The 12,655-nt window shown below is 45.1% G+C and overlaps 1 protein-coding gene across 1 annotated transcript in view; it reads left to right on the top strand.

The window, feature by feature from the left end:
• SYNGR3 (synaptogyrin 3) overlaps positions 1–12,655 on the top strand; it is a 78,625-nt gene that overhangs the window by 44,655 nt on the left and 21,315 nt on the right. Inside the window, exon 2 of the mRNA XM_068244344.1 lies at positions 7,087–7,321. Coding sequence (XP_068100445.1) covers positions 7,087–7,321 — 235 coding nt within the window. The remainder of the gene's footprint in view (positions 1–7,086; positions 7,322–12,655) is intronic.

Genomic DNA, 12,655 nt, shown 5'->3' with positions numbered 1-12,655 from the left:
CCGGTAACCGGGATCAACGGAGCCCAAGTACTGTGCAGATGTCTGTATATACATGGGGGGTTCACAAAGAGGTATGCTGCTCTGGCGGGAGGGGTTTACTGAACAACAGAGCAGGCAGGTAACCGGGAGAAACGGAGCCCAACTACTGTACATATGCCAGGAGATACTCTGGGGAACCACAAAGAGGTATGATACAACTTCTGCTCTGGCAAGCAAAGGGTTAACAGTTTACCAGTAGCAGTTATCACATTGCCAGGGGGACCATGCAGACAGTGATCCAAGAGAGAAATTATATAAACAGCTACATGCAAGGACAACCTACATTTATGACTAAATTTGTAACTATGAGTGCATGTATGTGCCTGGAATAACACGTTAACTATCTTCAAACAATGCTTTTGTTCTATGCCATAAAGCCATTTCTCACCCTCGGCTTATACTCGGGACAAGCATTTTTCTCCCTTTATTTAGGTACAAGTTGGGGGGTCGGCTTATACTCGGGTCTGCTTATACTCGAGTATATACGGTACGTCTATCGAGTTCAACCAGAGCTTTCACATTCACAGCTATGAGTTCTGGTTCACAATGAGCTTGCTGGGTAGTCTGTAACTCTGAGTGCTTCAAGTCCTACCCCATAGAGCCACATTAATCCATGCCATGCACTGATGAGGATCAACCAATCCGAAACAGTCTGTATGCATGTTGACATAGTGTGGCCCTGTACAATTAACAAGCTGACACATCATTGCGTATCAGCGGCTCTGGAAGTGTGGTTAGCTTTACAGGGACAACAACAGATGATTTGCATATTCAGCAGTGATGCCTTCTGGGAGATCATATTCTCACTCCAATCTGTAAAATCGCAAATACCTTCTGTTTTAAAATGACAAACTTTTGTATCGCATAACATTTTAGTAAGAGGGCTTTTTGGTCCTTTGTAGCCCCATACACACTCCTAGGAGTTCTGGTTCACCATGAGCTTGCTGGGTGATCTGTAACAGCTATGAAACATAAGGCCAGATTTATCAAAGCATTACTGACAGTTTTTTTCTTCTTAAACAGTTCTAACCAGCAGAAGGACTGTTCTGCATGATAATAAGAAACTTCTTAAATCCTCCTTAATAGCGGCAGTTTAAAGTGAATTTCTAGAGCTGCACTACAGTTTAGAAAAGTGCAAACCCATCCCTAAACTGTTGCAGATTAAGAAGTTCTTAATAGCATTTCTACAGATAGTGCAGCAATGCAGGCTAGGCATGATTTTCAAAGTGCTCCTCTCCCTGCTGAATTCCTCACCCAGATAGTTTTTATGTTTCCTGTCTTCCTATGCAGCAGATAGCATGTTGCCAACTTTCAGCTGCGCTTTAAAGGTCGGTTGTTCATGCATACTTAAATGCAGTTATCTGTTGGCTCCCAAAGTGCTTCAAAAACTAAATCAGACTTCCTATCTAGCATGTTTGGATACAGATGCTACAATCCATGTCGGGAGTTGTAAACAATAATGACGTCAGTTCCTGCCTACCCAAAGAAGCAAGGATGCAGATAGGAGGTTGGACTGTTGGTTGCCGTGGTGGGGATTCTCCTAGGCAGGGAGAGCTTTCCATCATCACAGACTTAAGGTGCCCATACACTCGTCAGATTGGCAGCAGATAGATAAGAAATGCATCTGATGATCTATCTGATGCGTTTTTAGAACATTTTTTACCAGGATAGAATTCCAATAGATTTCAGTTTGAAATCTATTGAAATTCGATCTGATGGCATTTTTTTGCCATCAGATTTCTATTAAGGCCAATGCAAACTGATAAGCAATCTCATCAGATCGACCTAAATTTTCCACCCTGCAAGTTCGATGGAAATCCATCGAAATCGATCGAAATCGGCCGTCGATCGGTCGATTGGCCAACCGATTTGCAATCGATCGATCGATCGATCGGGATCGATCGATCGGCCAGAAAATCGGCTGAGTGTATGGGCTGCTTTAGGCTTTCATTGCCATCTACCTGTTATCTACCTTCCCAGCTTCCAGGTGGACAGAAGATGACAATAGAACAAAGAGTTAGAGGGACAACAGGCTACAGTGGTTGTTCTCTTTATCAAAGCAGGAGATTCACTTACAGGAAACACAAGGTGAAAATAAACTGATAAGATAAACAATTGTATCTATCCTCCTTCTCCTAAAAATGACTTTTTTTTTAATAACCCCCCAGTTTTATTTCATATTTTAATCTACTTTTTAAGTTTTTACTGGCTTATTGTCTCTGCTCAATGACACATTCCTTGACGTATGCCAGATCTAAAATCTATGAACTATTGACCCTTTTTATGTCTTTTCTGCTCTCAGAAGGCATTTGTTGCTAGGAAAGTGTTTTATGGCTGTAATTCCTTATCAGTGAAGGTTACTCTATAGTCCTACCCAGTCCCGACCCAGACAGAAACTTGCATACCTGATGTTTAACTCTTTCAAACAGAGAAAGAAAAAAAGGAACACAGCCTAGGTATTTGTGTGCTAGGCACTATACATACACATGTCTATCTCATCATGTCACATGTCACCTCGGGTATCCCTTAAGTTTTAAGAATCACTTTGGAGGCCAAATAGGCCAAACAGATTACTGTGCTGATGTTTGTAAGTGTGGTTACGCTTTAAAAATAGAGGTGAGAATTCAGCTGGCTGCTGGTAGATACGGAATGCTTGTATCACTGTGATTAAAAAAAAAAAAGAACCTTTGTTAAAATGGAGAAGCTGCAATGTGGTTTTATTATGGATAAATATCCCCTGGCTCAGTGCAATCAGTGTAAATCCCCTGTTACTGCAGATGGACATGTGGTCAGGGTACACTGCACTCTCAGGCTACATTTCCACTAGCCGCAGCGCGTCTCGTAGCATTTCCTGTTTTGTGAGTACGCAGCTGAATTCCAGAAGCCGTGGATTCGCTGCCACTTGCGTGAAAACTTGCTGCAATGTTGGCCAAATTGCTATGGCAAGCGGTTTGGACGGCTGCAACATTATCCCCTATGACAGAGTTTCCCTGTGCCTGTGAGGAAACACTGCACACTAGTGGAAACGGGCCCTCACACAAACTATATCTCTTAGGGCCCTTTCATACAGGTAGCTGACAAGCAGTGAAGCCACTGCCTGTCAGCTGCTCTCCTGCACCGGCCAGGCGCTTTTTGTAGTGCCTGGTACTGGCGCTGTACAGGTGCCGACCTCCCCCCCCCCCCCCCCCCGCAGAGTGAGAGCTGGGCACGACCGCACCCGCACTCAGACTGGACTTGTCGCGTGCCTCTTCCACCCAGTAACGCCACTGCATGTCTACGCTGGACACGCATGGTGTTACAACCGCTGCGATCCGCCTGCATTTAAATTGCACCCGAATTGCACTGGCAGGCGGCAAATTGGAGGCTAAACTGCTCGGGTAACGCGTAGTCAGCCGTCCGTCTGAAAGGGGCCTCTCACTCTCTCCTGTTGAGACAATACTGGCTGACTCAGACCTTCTTCTGTGGCTAGAATCAGCTATTTTCTATTATCTTCATCAAGTGAAAAGCCCTTGATGACATTTTTCAGCCCATAAACTTTTCCAGTACTGTTTTTTTTTTGTTGTTGTTATTTTTAAATCACTTCTTTGTTATTACGCATCATAAAATTTGTCTAGTTAAAGGGAACCTGAAGCGAGACGTATATTTAGGCTGCCATATTTATTTCATTTTAAACAAGTAGTGTCTGAATCACACCAGAAACAAGCATGCAGCTAACCTTGTCAGATTTGACAGAAATGTCAGAAACATCTGATCTGCTGCATGCTTGTTCAGGGTCTACAGCTAAAAGTATTAGAGGCAGAGCATCAGCAGGATAGCCAGGCAACTGAAATAAATATGGCAGCCTTCATATACCGCTACCTTTGTGTCACACTTCCCACAACCTCAGATCAATAAAATCTAACAACTTAACCACCCCAAAACCTTTGGAGCCAGAGTGGTCTGTCATGCTGTCTTTGGAATGCCTTTGGAATGCCTTGCCACATCCAATTAAGACATCACCAACCCTGGAGAGATTTAAATCAAAACGAAAAGCTACCTGTTTAGTCCGGAATTTAAAAGTGCATAACTTTTTCCCCGTAACACATTGCTAGCCGCAACTATTTACTGATCTGAGACTAGCTTATGTGCTTTGGGTCCTACAGGAGAAAAGCAAATTGCAAATGTGTTGTTGCAGTTTAGTGTTGGGCCCATCTGCATTGCCAGTAAGGGCAATACAGATGGGCTACATTACTGAGGTTAGTTCTAAAAATCTTCTACACCGTCCACTGAAAGAGGAGCTGTCAGCCACACTATCTCAGAAAAAAAAACACATAAATAAGTTAATAAATACTTGCTCTACTTACATAACATATGTATTGCACTGTCCACATTTTTATTTTAGTGATTTTCCTATAGTAAAAAAAGAGAAAATTCTTCTTAGGATTTTCCATTTTGACTGTGTCTATCTAGAAGCCAATCCTGACATAATTTCCTCCTTTGCTCTGTTTGTGTATCATTGCCCGTTCCCCTCCCAGTCTTCAGACACTCCCATCCAGCTCTGCAATAGAAAGTGCATTGTTTCAGCATGAGATATATTGACCAATCAGAGGGGAACAGAGGTGTGGGAGGGGAAACCAGGAGGGAAATCAGGCTACATTAGTGATGTCTGAGGGGAAAGTAAAGAAGGAAAAAAAAGAAAACCCAGCATGCCCTGAAACTTCTTTTGTGTGGCAGCCGGCAGATGTAACAAACAAGAGCCAGGGAAACTGGGGAATTATGTTTTATGGAGAAGAAAAGTAAGAGTGATTTGTAACTTTTCGATTGCCTGGTTAGGACCATTCATATTACTTGTTTACCAGATAAAAATAAAGAAACGATTTTTGATTTTATGCCTGACAGTTACACTTGAACATGCTGTCGCTGGTTTGAATATAGTCCAGCAGCCTGACCACTGACCTTAGAGTCTCTCACAGCAGAGTTCCCCATCACTCCTTCCCTATAATAATGCTCATGTCTTCTTAGTTAAGTAACTACTTTTTGTCTTTAGGTTTTCCGCAGGTACGCTTTAAAGGGACCAAAAATGTATTGTGGAGACAGATTTTTTTGTTTTCACTGCCTAGTGCTTGTGGGTTTGGAGACCAAGACCAGACAAAAATGTTTTTACTTACCCTGTAGTAGATGTGTGTTCATGGGAACATATTATCTTACTACAGCAGCACTGCACATCTGTTGCACAAGTGACTAACTGGCAAGCTTATAAATATAAAAAAACAGATCAAAAGCAAAAATGTCTTATCTATATTAGGCATGGGCTATCATTCATGAACAGGCTGTCGGTAAAGAGAATCAGTGCGGGAAAACACCGCTGGCGGATTTTTAGACTTCTGGGTGGGCATTCTGATTCATAAAGATGTATCCATGTGCGGAAGCAGTGCGGAGATTCCCCGAGCTAAGCTGGCGGTAGGCAGGCGGTAGGCTTGCGGAGACACGGAAGCTGCCGAGTTGATACATTTCTCCGTGTTCCGCTCTGCTGCAGCTGCCTGGGAGGTCTGTGTGTCTCCATTCACTTACATTGGTATCGCCACATCAGAGGGAGCGGTACTTTCCGACCTCACACCGCTTGCGGTGATCTTTATGAATTAACATTTTGCTACATTTGTACCGATAATCACCGCACAAGGCGGTGATTTATCACTTTGCTCGGTAGTGTCATTTTTCCATGCGTAAAGAGGCTTTATGAATGCTGACTTTGCCGAGTGGTCGGTAAAGTCAGCTGTTTTAAGCATTTCCGCATGCGGAAATGCTTTATGAATGATAGCCATGGTGTCACAGACAGTACTGAATGTGTAGCTCATGTTAGTCAGAGTCATTGCAACAAACAGCTCTCCTTATCAGTATGCAATGGCTGAGTTCAGTTTCAGGCATATTTATTATTGGATAAGTCATTTTTTAATACAGTGTATTGCTGATCTTACATGAAGCAATGTGATTGGCAGATGTTTAGTCAGTCAGTAGCATGCTGTTTCTGTCGCACTGAAATCCCAGTCAGTCAGTACATCTGCATGGAGTTTTTATGTTCTCCCATGTTTACACTAGTACCCCCCCCCAACAACCACGCGCACACACAGAAATATGAATGCTTGAGAACTTTCAGTTTATCACTAGCAGTGATGGAATTTTTTTTGTATATTATAAATGCATAATAATATAATTAAAATGAATTGATTAAGTAGGGTCTAAATATTAAAACATCACTATGTTATGCACTACAGCTGGTATGTAGGAACGCCATACCCAGGATGCTCTGGGGCAACACCCAAGCATTTTTTCAATAGTTTACTGCCTACAAATGTTAGGCAAGTGGTGATTGGTAACATTTTTGATTGTGGAGGGAAGGAGAAATCCCAAAGGGTGATCGCTACAACCAGGGCCGGGCCGAGGCATAGGCTGGAGAGGCTCCAGCCTCAGGGCACAGTGTAAAAGGGGGCGCAGAATTCATTCAGCTGTCATTCCTAATTGTGTATGAAGCAGAAAGAAATAAGAAAAGGGGATATATAGCAGTGACTGCAAGCCAGATAACTAGATATTAAGGTGTAGGGGAGGTTGTGGGCCCTGTGGCCCTTTTAGTCTAATAGCAATGAGTGTGTGACGGCTGGGGTGGGAGGGATGGAGGGGCGCACTTTGGTGTCTCAGCCTTGGGTGCTGGAGGACCTTGTCCCGCCTCTGACTACAACCCACTTGTTATGAAAGGTTTTTTTATTTTTTGGTTTTTTTTTAGGGGGATACCTTGATAGGACAAATAAGAAAAAAAAACAAAAACAAAGTTGAAGCGTTATTTTAATCCTAATAATAATCCTAACATTTGTATAGTGCTTTTCTCCTGTTGGACTCAAAGCGCTTAAGAGCTGCAGCCACTAAGGACGCTGCAGTGTTATTTTAAACAGAAGATGAAAAATGATCTCCTAGGAAAAAAACTCAGGAGAAAAAAATGAATTGAATAATGTTAACATTATTGCTGTGAGTAAATTCTCACTAATGCCTTCTCTCCTGATACTTTCCCCATTTCAGGTGTTCTCCATCGTGGTGTTCGGTTCCATAATAAATGAAGGCTACATCAACTTTAACAGCCCTGAGCTGCACTGCATCTACAACAGAAATGAAGGGGCCTGTAACTACGCTATCAGTGTTGGACTCATTGCTTTCTTTGCCTGCGTATTCTTCATCATCTTGGATATCAATTTCCCACAGATCAGCAGTGTGAAGGACAGGAAAAAGGCCGTCATTGTGGACATGGGCTTCTCAGGTCAGTAACCAAGACACTATTATCATGTCCACTTAACCACTACTGTTGTAGAAAGACAAAATGGGAGAATCGAGAGCCCACGATAGTGTAGTAGGTTAGGGTTACTGCTAAGGCAACCAATGATTAGGTAGGTGGGGAGTTTGACCCTACTCAGGTTAAGAAATCATTCTCTGTAGATCAAAAGAGGGGGGCTAGATATATAGATATCTATATAAATATATAGAACAGAGGCGCCAATAACAGGAAAAAATACAGTACAATCCGCTTGAAAAGGGATGTATCAGTGGACTTGCGTCTCCAAAGATGTTTCGATTTTGTCAAAAGCTAAAAAAATAACTTTATTGAATACTCCACAGTGCAACGCATTTTGTAGGTGTGACCTGCTTCATCAGGCACATTAAATAGTAACTATCACTTACTCCCTAGTCTTCCCTAATCACAGCGCACAGAAATGTTACCAGTATTCAGGGCCGTTTCTTGGGCAGTGCGGGCAGGGTGCAGACCAGCAAGTAGAAGAAGGTGGGCTCAGGCAGAAGGACAAAAATGCTAGGGAGCTGGTGACGCACGGCGCAGCCAAATGGAAGAAGAAAGAAGATACCAGCACCATCGCCTTCCTTGACTCCTCCTGGGCTGCCTGCATCAGACGTCAAGTCATCATCACGTCACCACCGCATGATGACACCTGATGTCCTGCAGGCTGTCAGTGCGTGGCCCCCATGGTGGGGGTGATCAATTTATCCTAAAAACTGCCCTGCCAGTATTCATACAATGGATGTAGCACACATTACCTAGGTTATGCTTGTATTTGTAACGTTAAGAGGTGTTGTACTAGCAATGCGCGCATTACCTAGGTGACGTGAGTAGCACTATGTCACAATACCTGAAAAAAAGTATTGCACTGCAAGCATCTTTTTATCGAGAGGCAATAATTCAAAGCAGAAAGGATTGGCCACCTGTCCCATCACCCCTGACAGAATTTGACCATAGACTCCACACACAAGGGTGTAACTACAGGGGAGCAGCCCCTGCGACTGCTGGGGGGCCCAGAGCTGTAAGGGGGCCCCAACCACTACTTCACTTCCTCTAATAAAAGGCCTCCATCCTTCAGATCAGGTGTTTTTGTGGCTACACTTGTTATGGGTGTGAAGATTACGATGTCCATACTGGTTTATGACCAATGCAAGATTGGCCACCAGGCTGTGAGGGTCACCAGGGAAAGGCAAAGGAAAAAGTGTGAACATTGGCGGCCCCATCAAAGTTTTGCTGGGGGAGGGGTACCATGATTTATAGCTCCACCCCTGTCTACACTCATAAAATTGTCACTTGATTTGCATAAGAACAATCGGGCCGGATAACTACTATGCACTCCCTGTGAATGGATCTTATTGTGCGCCAGATTGTATTTTGGAAACCATTCATGCAGACATAATGTAAATTCTCAGGGGCTCACACACTTTCCTCACCGCTATACACACCTTTACATGTTGTTGCATGTGTTATATAAACTGATTTGGAAATCACATTTGATGCCCTTTTAGGTAAACAATGATTTTCTTGGATGACTCACCCATTTCAGTGCGGTAAAAAAACAGCATTCTTTGATTATAGTTTTAGTTGGCGCTCGCAGAAGCCCCCGCAGATTCTGGCCTGCGGCACTGGTGACTCAGATGCTGGCTGGTGAGATTACTGTATGCGGCCCGTGGTGTAATTACTATGTATTGTTTGTCTATTAGCCGACCACAAGCCCAGAGTCTGCGCTCCACAGTCAGTATTAGGAATCCTGTGTTCTTGCTTTCTACATGAGTCACAGTGTGATCTCTGATTAGCACGTGTACTTCAACATAACCAAGCGCCCCTTGTTTTTACATGAGAGAACTGGTAGAAATGGTTGACTTGGTTATAAACAGAGATGGACTTTCATTGTCCCTCTGTAACTCCTGCTGGCACACTTTCTCCCGGTATGGATTTCTGGAAAGGCCACAAAGGCTCAGGCCTTGGGTGGCTGCAGCCCCAGGGGTGGCGGAACATGAAAAAGGATTGCGGTGTTTGAATTTCCTGGTTTAAGCACGGATGGCACACTCATTGCCTGTGATATCGTTAAGTCACAAGAGCTAGCTGCTGGGCTCCCCTAACTGTTGCCTTCTGTACCATGCCTGATACATGTCTGAACCTTTGTCTGTTGCCTACTGCCTGAACTGACCTCTGCTTGTCTGACCACTCTTTTCTCTACTCCTGCCTTGCTGTCTGTATATCTGTGTATGACTCTGAACTGTATTACAACAATTAGTAGCCTGAATCATTGTTTTGTGGGAATTAGTGGTCCCATTGCCTTATGGCCTTCAGTCCCTCTACCTTGTGCATTAAGGACTGGGTGTAACTGTAGTTAGGCAGACCGTACTTGTCTCCTGGTCAAGCGGGGATGCGCCACACAAGGCTAAGATTGCAGAGGTAGATTGGGGCATAGAGACTGATACAAGGCGGCGGTTCTCCTGGTCCTTACACATGGATAGTACACATGACAGAGGGTCTGCACATGGAATGGGAGGGGCATTGCTGTACATAGATAGGGAGCAAGAACATAGTTGGCCTAGGGTCGCAAATAAAATATATCCAGCCTTGTCCCCAAAGATGTAATGGGACCCCCTTGTGGTCCTTTTGGTAAGCTGAGGTGGAGAGAGGTCAGAGAAGGCGGCAGGTGGGCCCCTTGACACCAACTAGGCCCCAGGCACCTGCCTATGTTGCCTGGTGGATGATCCTGCTCTACTTCCTTCCATCAGTACCACCACCAGTGTGATCTCAGTCACCAGTGTGGTGGTGCCCTTATTGCTAATCCCACTATCAGTGATGGTGCCTTTGGTAACATCAAGTGCACAGTGCACTGCCATGTGTCTTTCCCCTTCCCTTCATCTCCCCCTGTTCGTCCCGCCAGTGATCCCCCTATTCAATGCAGGTTAATATGCAGTAAGGCACCCCCCTCGCATTGTCTGTCACAGGGTGTTGTTTCTTCAGCCACTGCCTCAGGCCGGCTTCACACTGTAGATCGGTGGTGCGGCGGTCGCACCGCACCGCCAAAAACAGTCCTTCGGGGATTACAGCGTTAGTACACAATAATCCCCGTCTATCATCCAGCCAAACAGGAAGTAACGCTCACTTCCTGTTGGGCAGTTGATGACTCGCGCGGAAGCGTAGTGCACGACACTGACACTGTTTTTTAATTTCACATGCGTTACCATAGACTTACATGACTTCCGGTCCAACGCAGATCACCTCAGGTCGCCGTAGAAGCCGCACAGTAACGTAGGTATGGCCGCACATTAGATAGGGCACTTCTGGCGCAGCGTACCACAACTTGGCGAGTGTGAACTCCCCCGTAGACTTTCATTAGGCTGCTGTGGGGTGTGGTAAATGTACTGCACCGCACAGTCGCAGTGTGAAAGGGCCCGCAGGCTCACCACTCTTGCTCCTCTTTCTTCCCGAGGTACTCCAGGCTCACTGTTGTCAGCGCGAGTGAGGCGGCAGTACAGATTAATGCCAGAATAGTATGAAACAACTGAGAGTACATTGGAATAAATAGTTCTGTAATATCTTGGCTGTGGGTATCAAGTCTGGATGCACGCTTGGCCCACAAGAGCATAAAGGAAAGGTCCCAATGGGGCCACGCCTGGTCTGAAATGAGGCATCATGGTCTATTTTTTGACACATGCTAGAAGCCATGATCTGCCATTACCTTCTGTTTTAATAAGGTAATACTGAACTTTATAGATGATAAAAGGAAACCCTTGAAAGATATTTCCTGTAAAAGTTTGACCCAAAGTCAAAGCTGTCATTGTACAGCCTAGCTTCTCCACATATGGTACTCATATCCTGGGCGGTAATTTAGTAGGACCCAGTGGTAACTTAAGCAATCCTCTGAGACAGCACAATAGCAGTGACCCAATCAGACTCGGCTTTTTCACAGGAGCCCGAGCCGGTGCCTGCTAGGGTGCATGTGCGAGTGGTCCACAAACGGCTTTTCAGGGGACTCAGTGCTGGAGCAGACCAGTGGAGGAGGAGTGGGGAAGCATCTCCAGGATCCAGAAGTTTCCCCCTCTCGAGGTGAGTACAGAGGCAGCCTTAGAGTATGCGGGGCCTGGGCGAGTGTCATATGCGGGGCCTACAGAAACAGATATGCTGTGGATGCTGTACATGCGCTCGCACACACAAATGCTGTGGATACACATGCATATGTGCTGTGGAGTAGGCCTGAACGATTTTAGGAAAAGATTGAATTGCACAATTTCTGTCAGAAAATGCGATTTCGTTTCGATTCATGATTTTCAATACATAATGATGTATCAGTACACTGATGGCGAGTATGAGTTCCCCCAGTATAGGTAGCCACGTATAGGTGCCCCCAGTATAGTTTAGCCAGCTATAGGTGCCACGGGACAGGTTAGCCAGTATATAGGTGCCACAGTACAGGTTAGCCAGCGTACAGGTACCACAGTATAGGTTAGCAGGTGTATTGGTGCCACAGGACAGGTTAGCCAGTGTATAGGTGCCACAGTATAAGTTAGCCAGTGTATAGGTGCCATAGGACAGGTTAGCAAATGTATAGGTGCCACTGGACAGGTTAGCCAGTGTATAGGTGCCACAGGACAGGTTCGCCAGTGTATAGGTGCCACAGGACAGGTTAGCTAGTGTATAGGTGCCACAGTACATGTCAGCCAGTGTATAGGTGCCACAGGACAGGTTAGCCAGTGTATAAGTGCCACAGGACAGGTTAGCCAGTGTATAGGTTCCACAGTACATGTCAGCCAGTGTATAGGTGCCACAGGACAGTTTAGCCAGTGTATGGGTGCCACAGGAGTCAGGACAGTTTAGCCAGTGTATAGGTGCCACAGGAGTCAGGGCAGTTTAGCCAGTGTATAGGTGCCACAGGAGTCAGGACAGTTTAGCCAGTGTATAAGTGCCACAGGAGTCAGGACAGTTTAGCCAGTGTATAGGTGCCGCTGCCAGTGTATAAGTGCCACAGTATAGTTTAGCCAGCTATAGGTGCCACAGGACAGGTTAGCCAGTGTATAGGTGCCACAGAACAGGTTACCCAGTGTATAGGTGCCACAGTATAGGTTAGCCAGTGTATAAGTGCCACAGGACAGGTTAGCTAGTGTATAGGTGCCACAGGACAGTTTAGCTAGTGTATAGGTGCCACATGACATTTTAGCCAGTGTATAGGTTCCACAGTACATGTCAGCCAGTGTATAGGTGCCACAGGACAGTTTAGTCAGTGTATAGGTTCCACAGTACATGTCAGCCAGTGTATAGGTGCCACAGGACAGTTTAGCCAGTGTATAG

Source organism: Hyperolius riggenbachi, chromosome 7, assembly GCF_040937935.1.
Source record: "Hyperolius riggenbachi isolate aHypRig1 chromosome 7, aHypRig1.pri, whole genome shotgun sequence".
Classification (NCBI taxonomy): Eukaryota; Metazoa; Chordata; class Amphibia; order Anura; family Hyperoliidae; genus Hyperolius; species Hyperolius riggenbachi.
The sequence above is the reverse complement of the archived record's forward strand: the minus strand, read 5'-3'. Positions and strand labels throughout refer to the sequence as shown.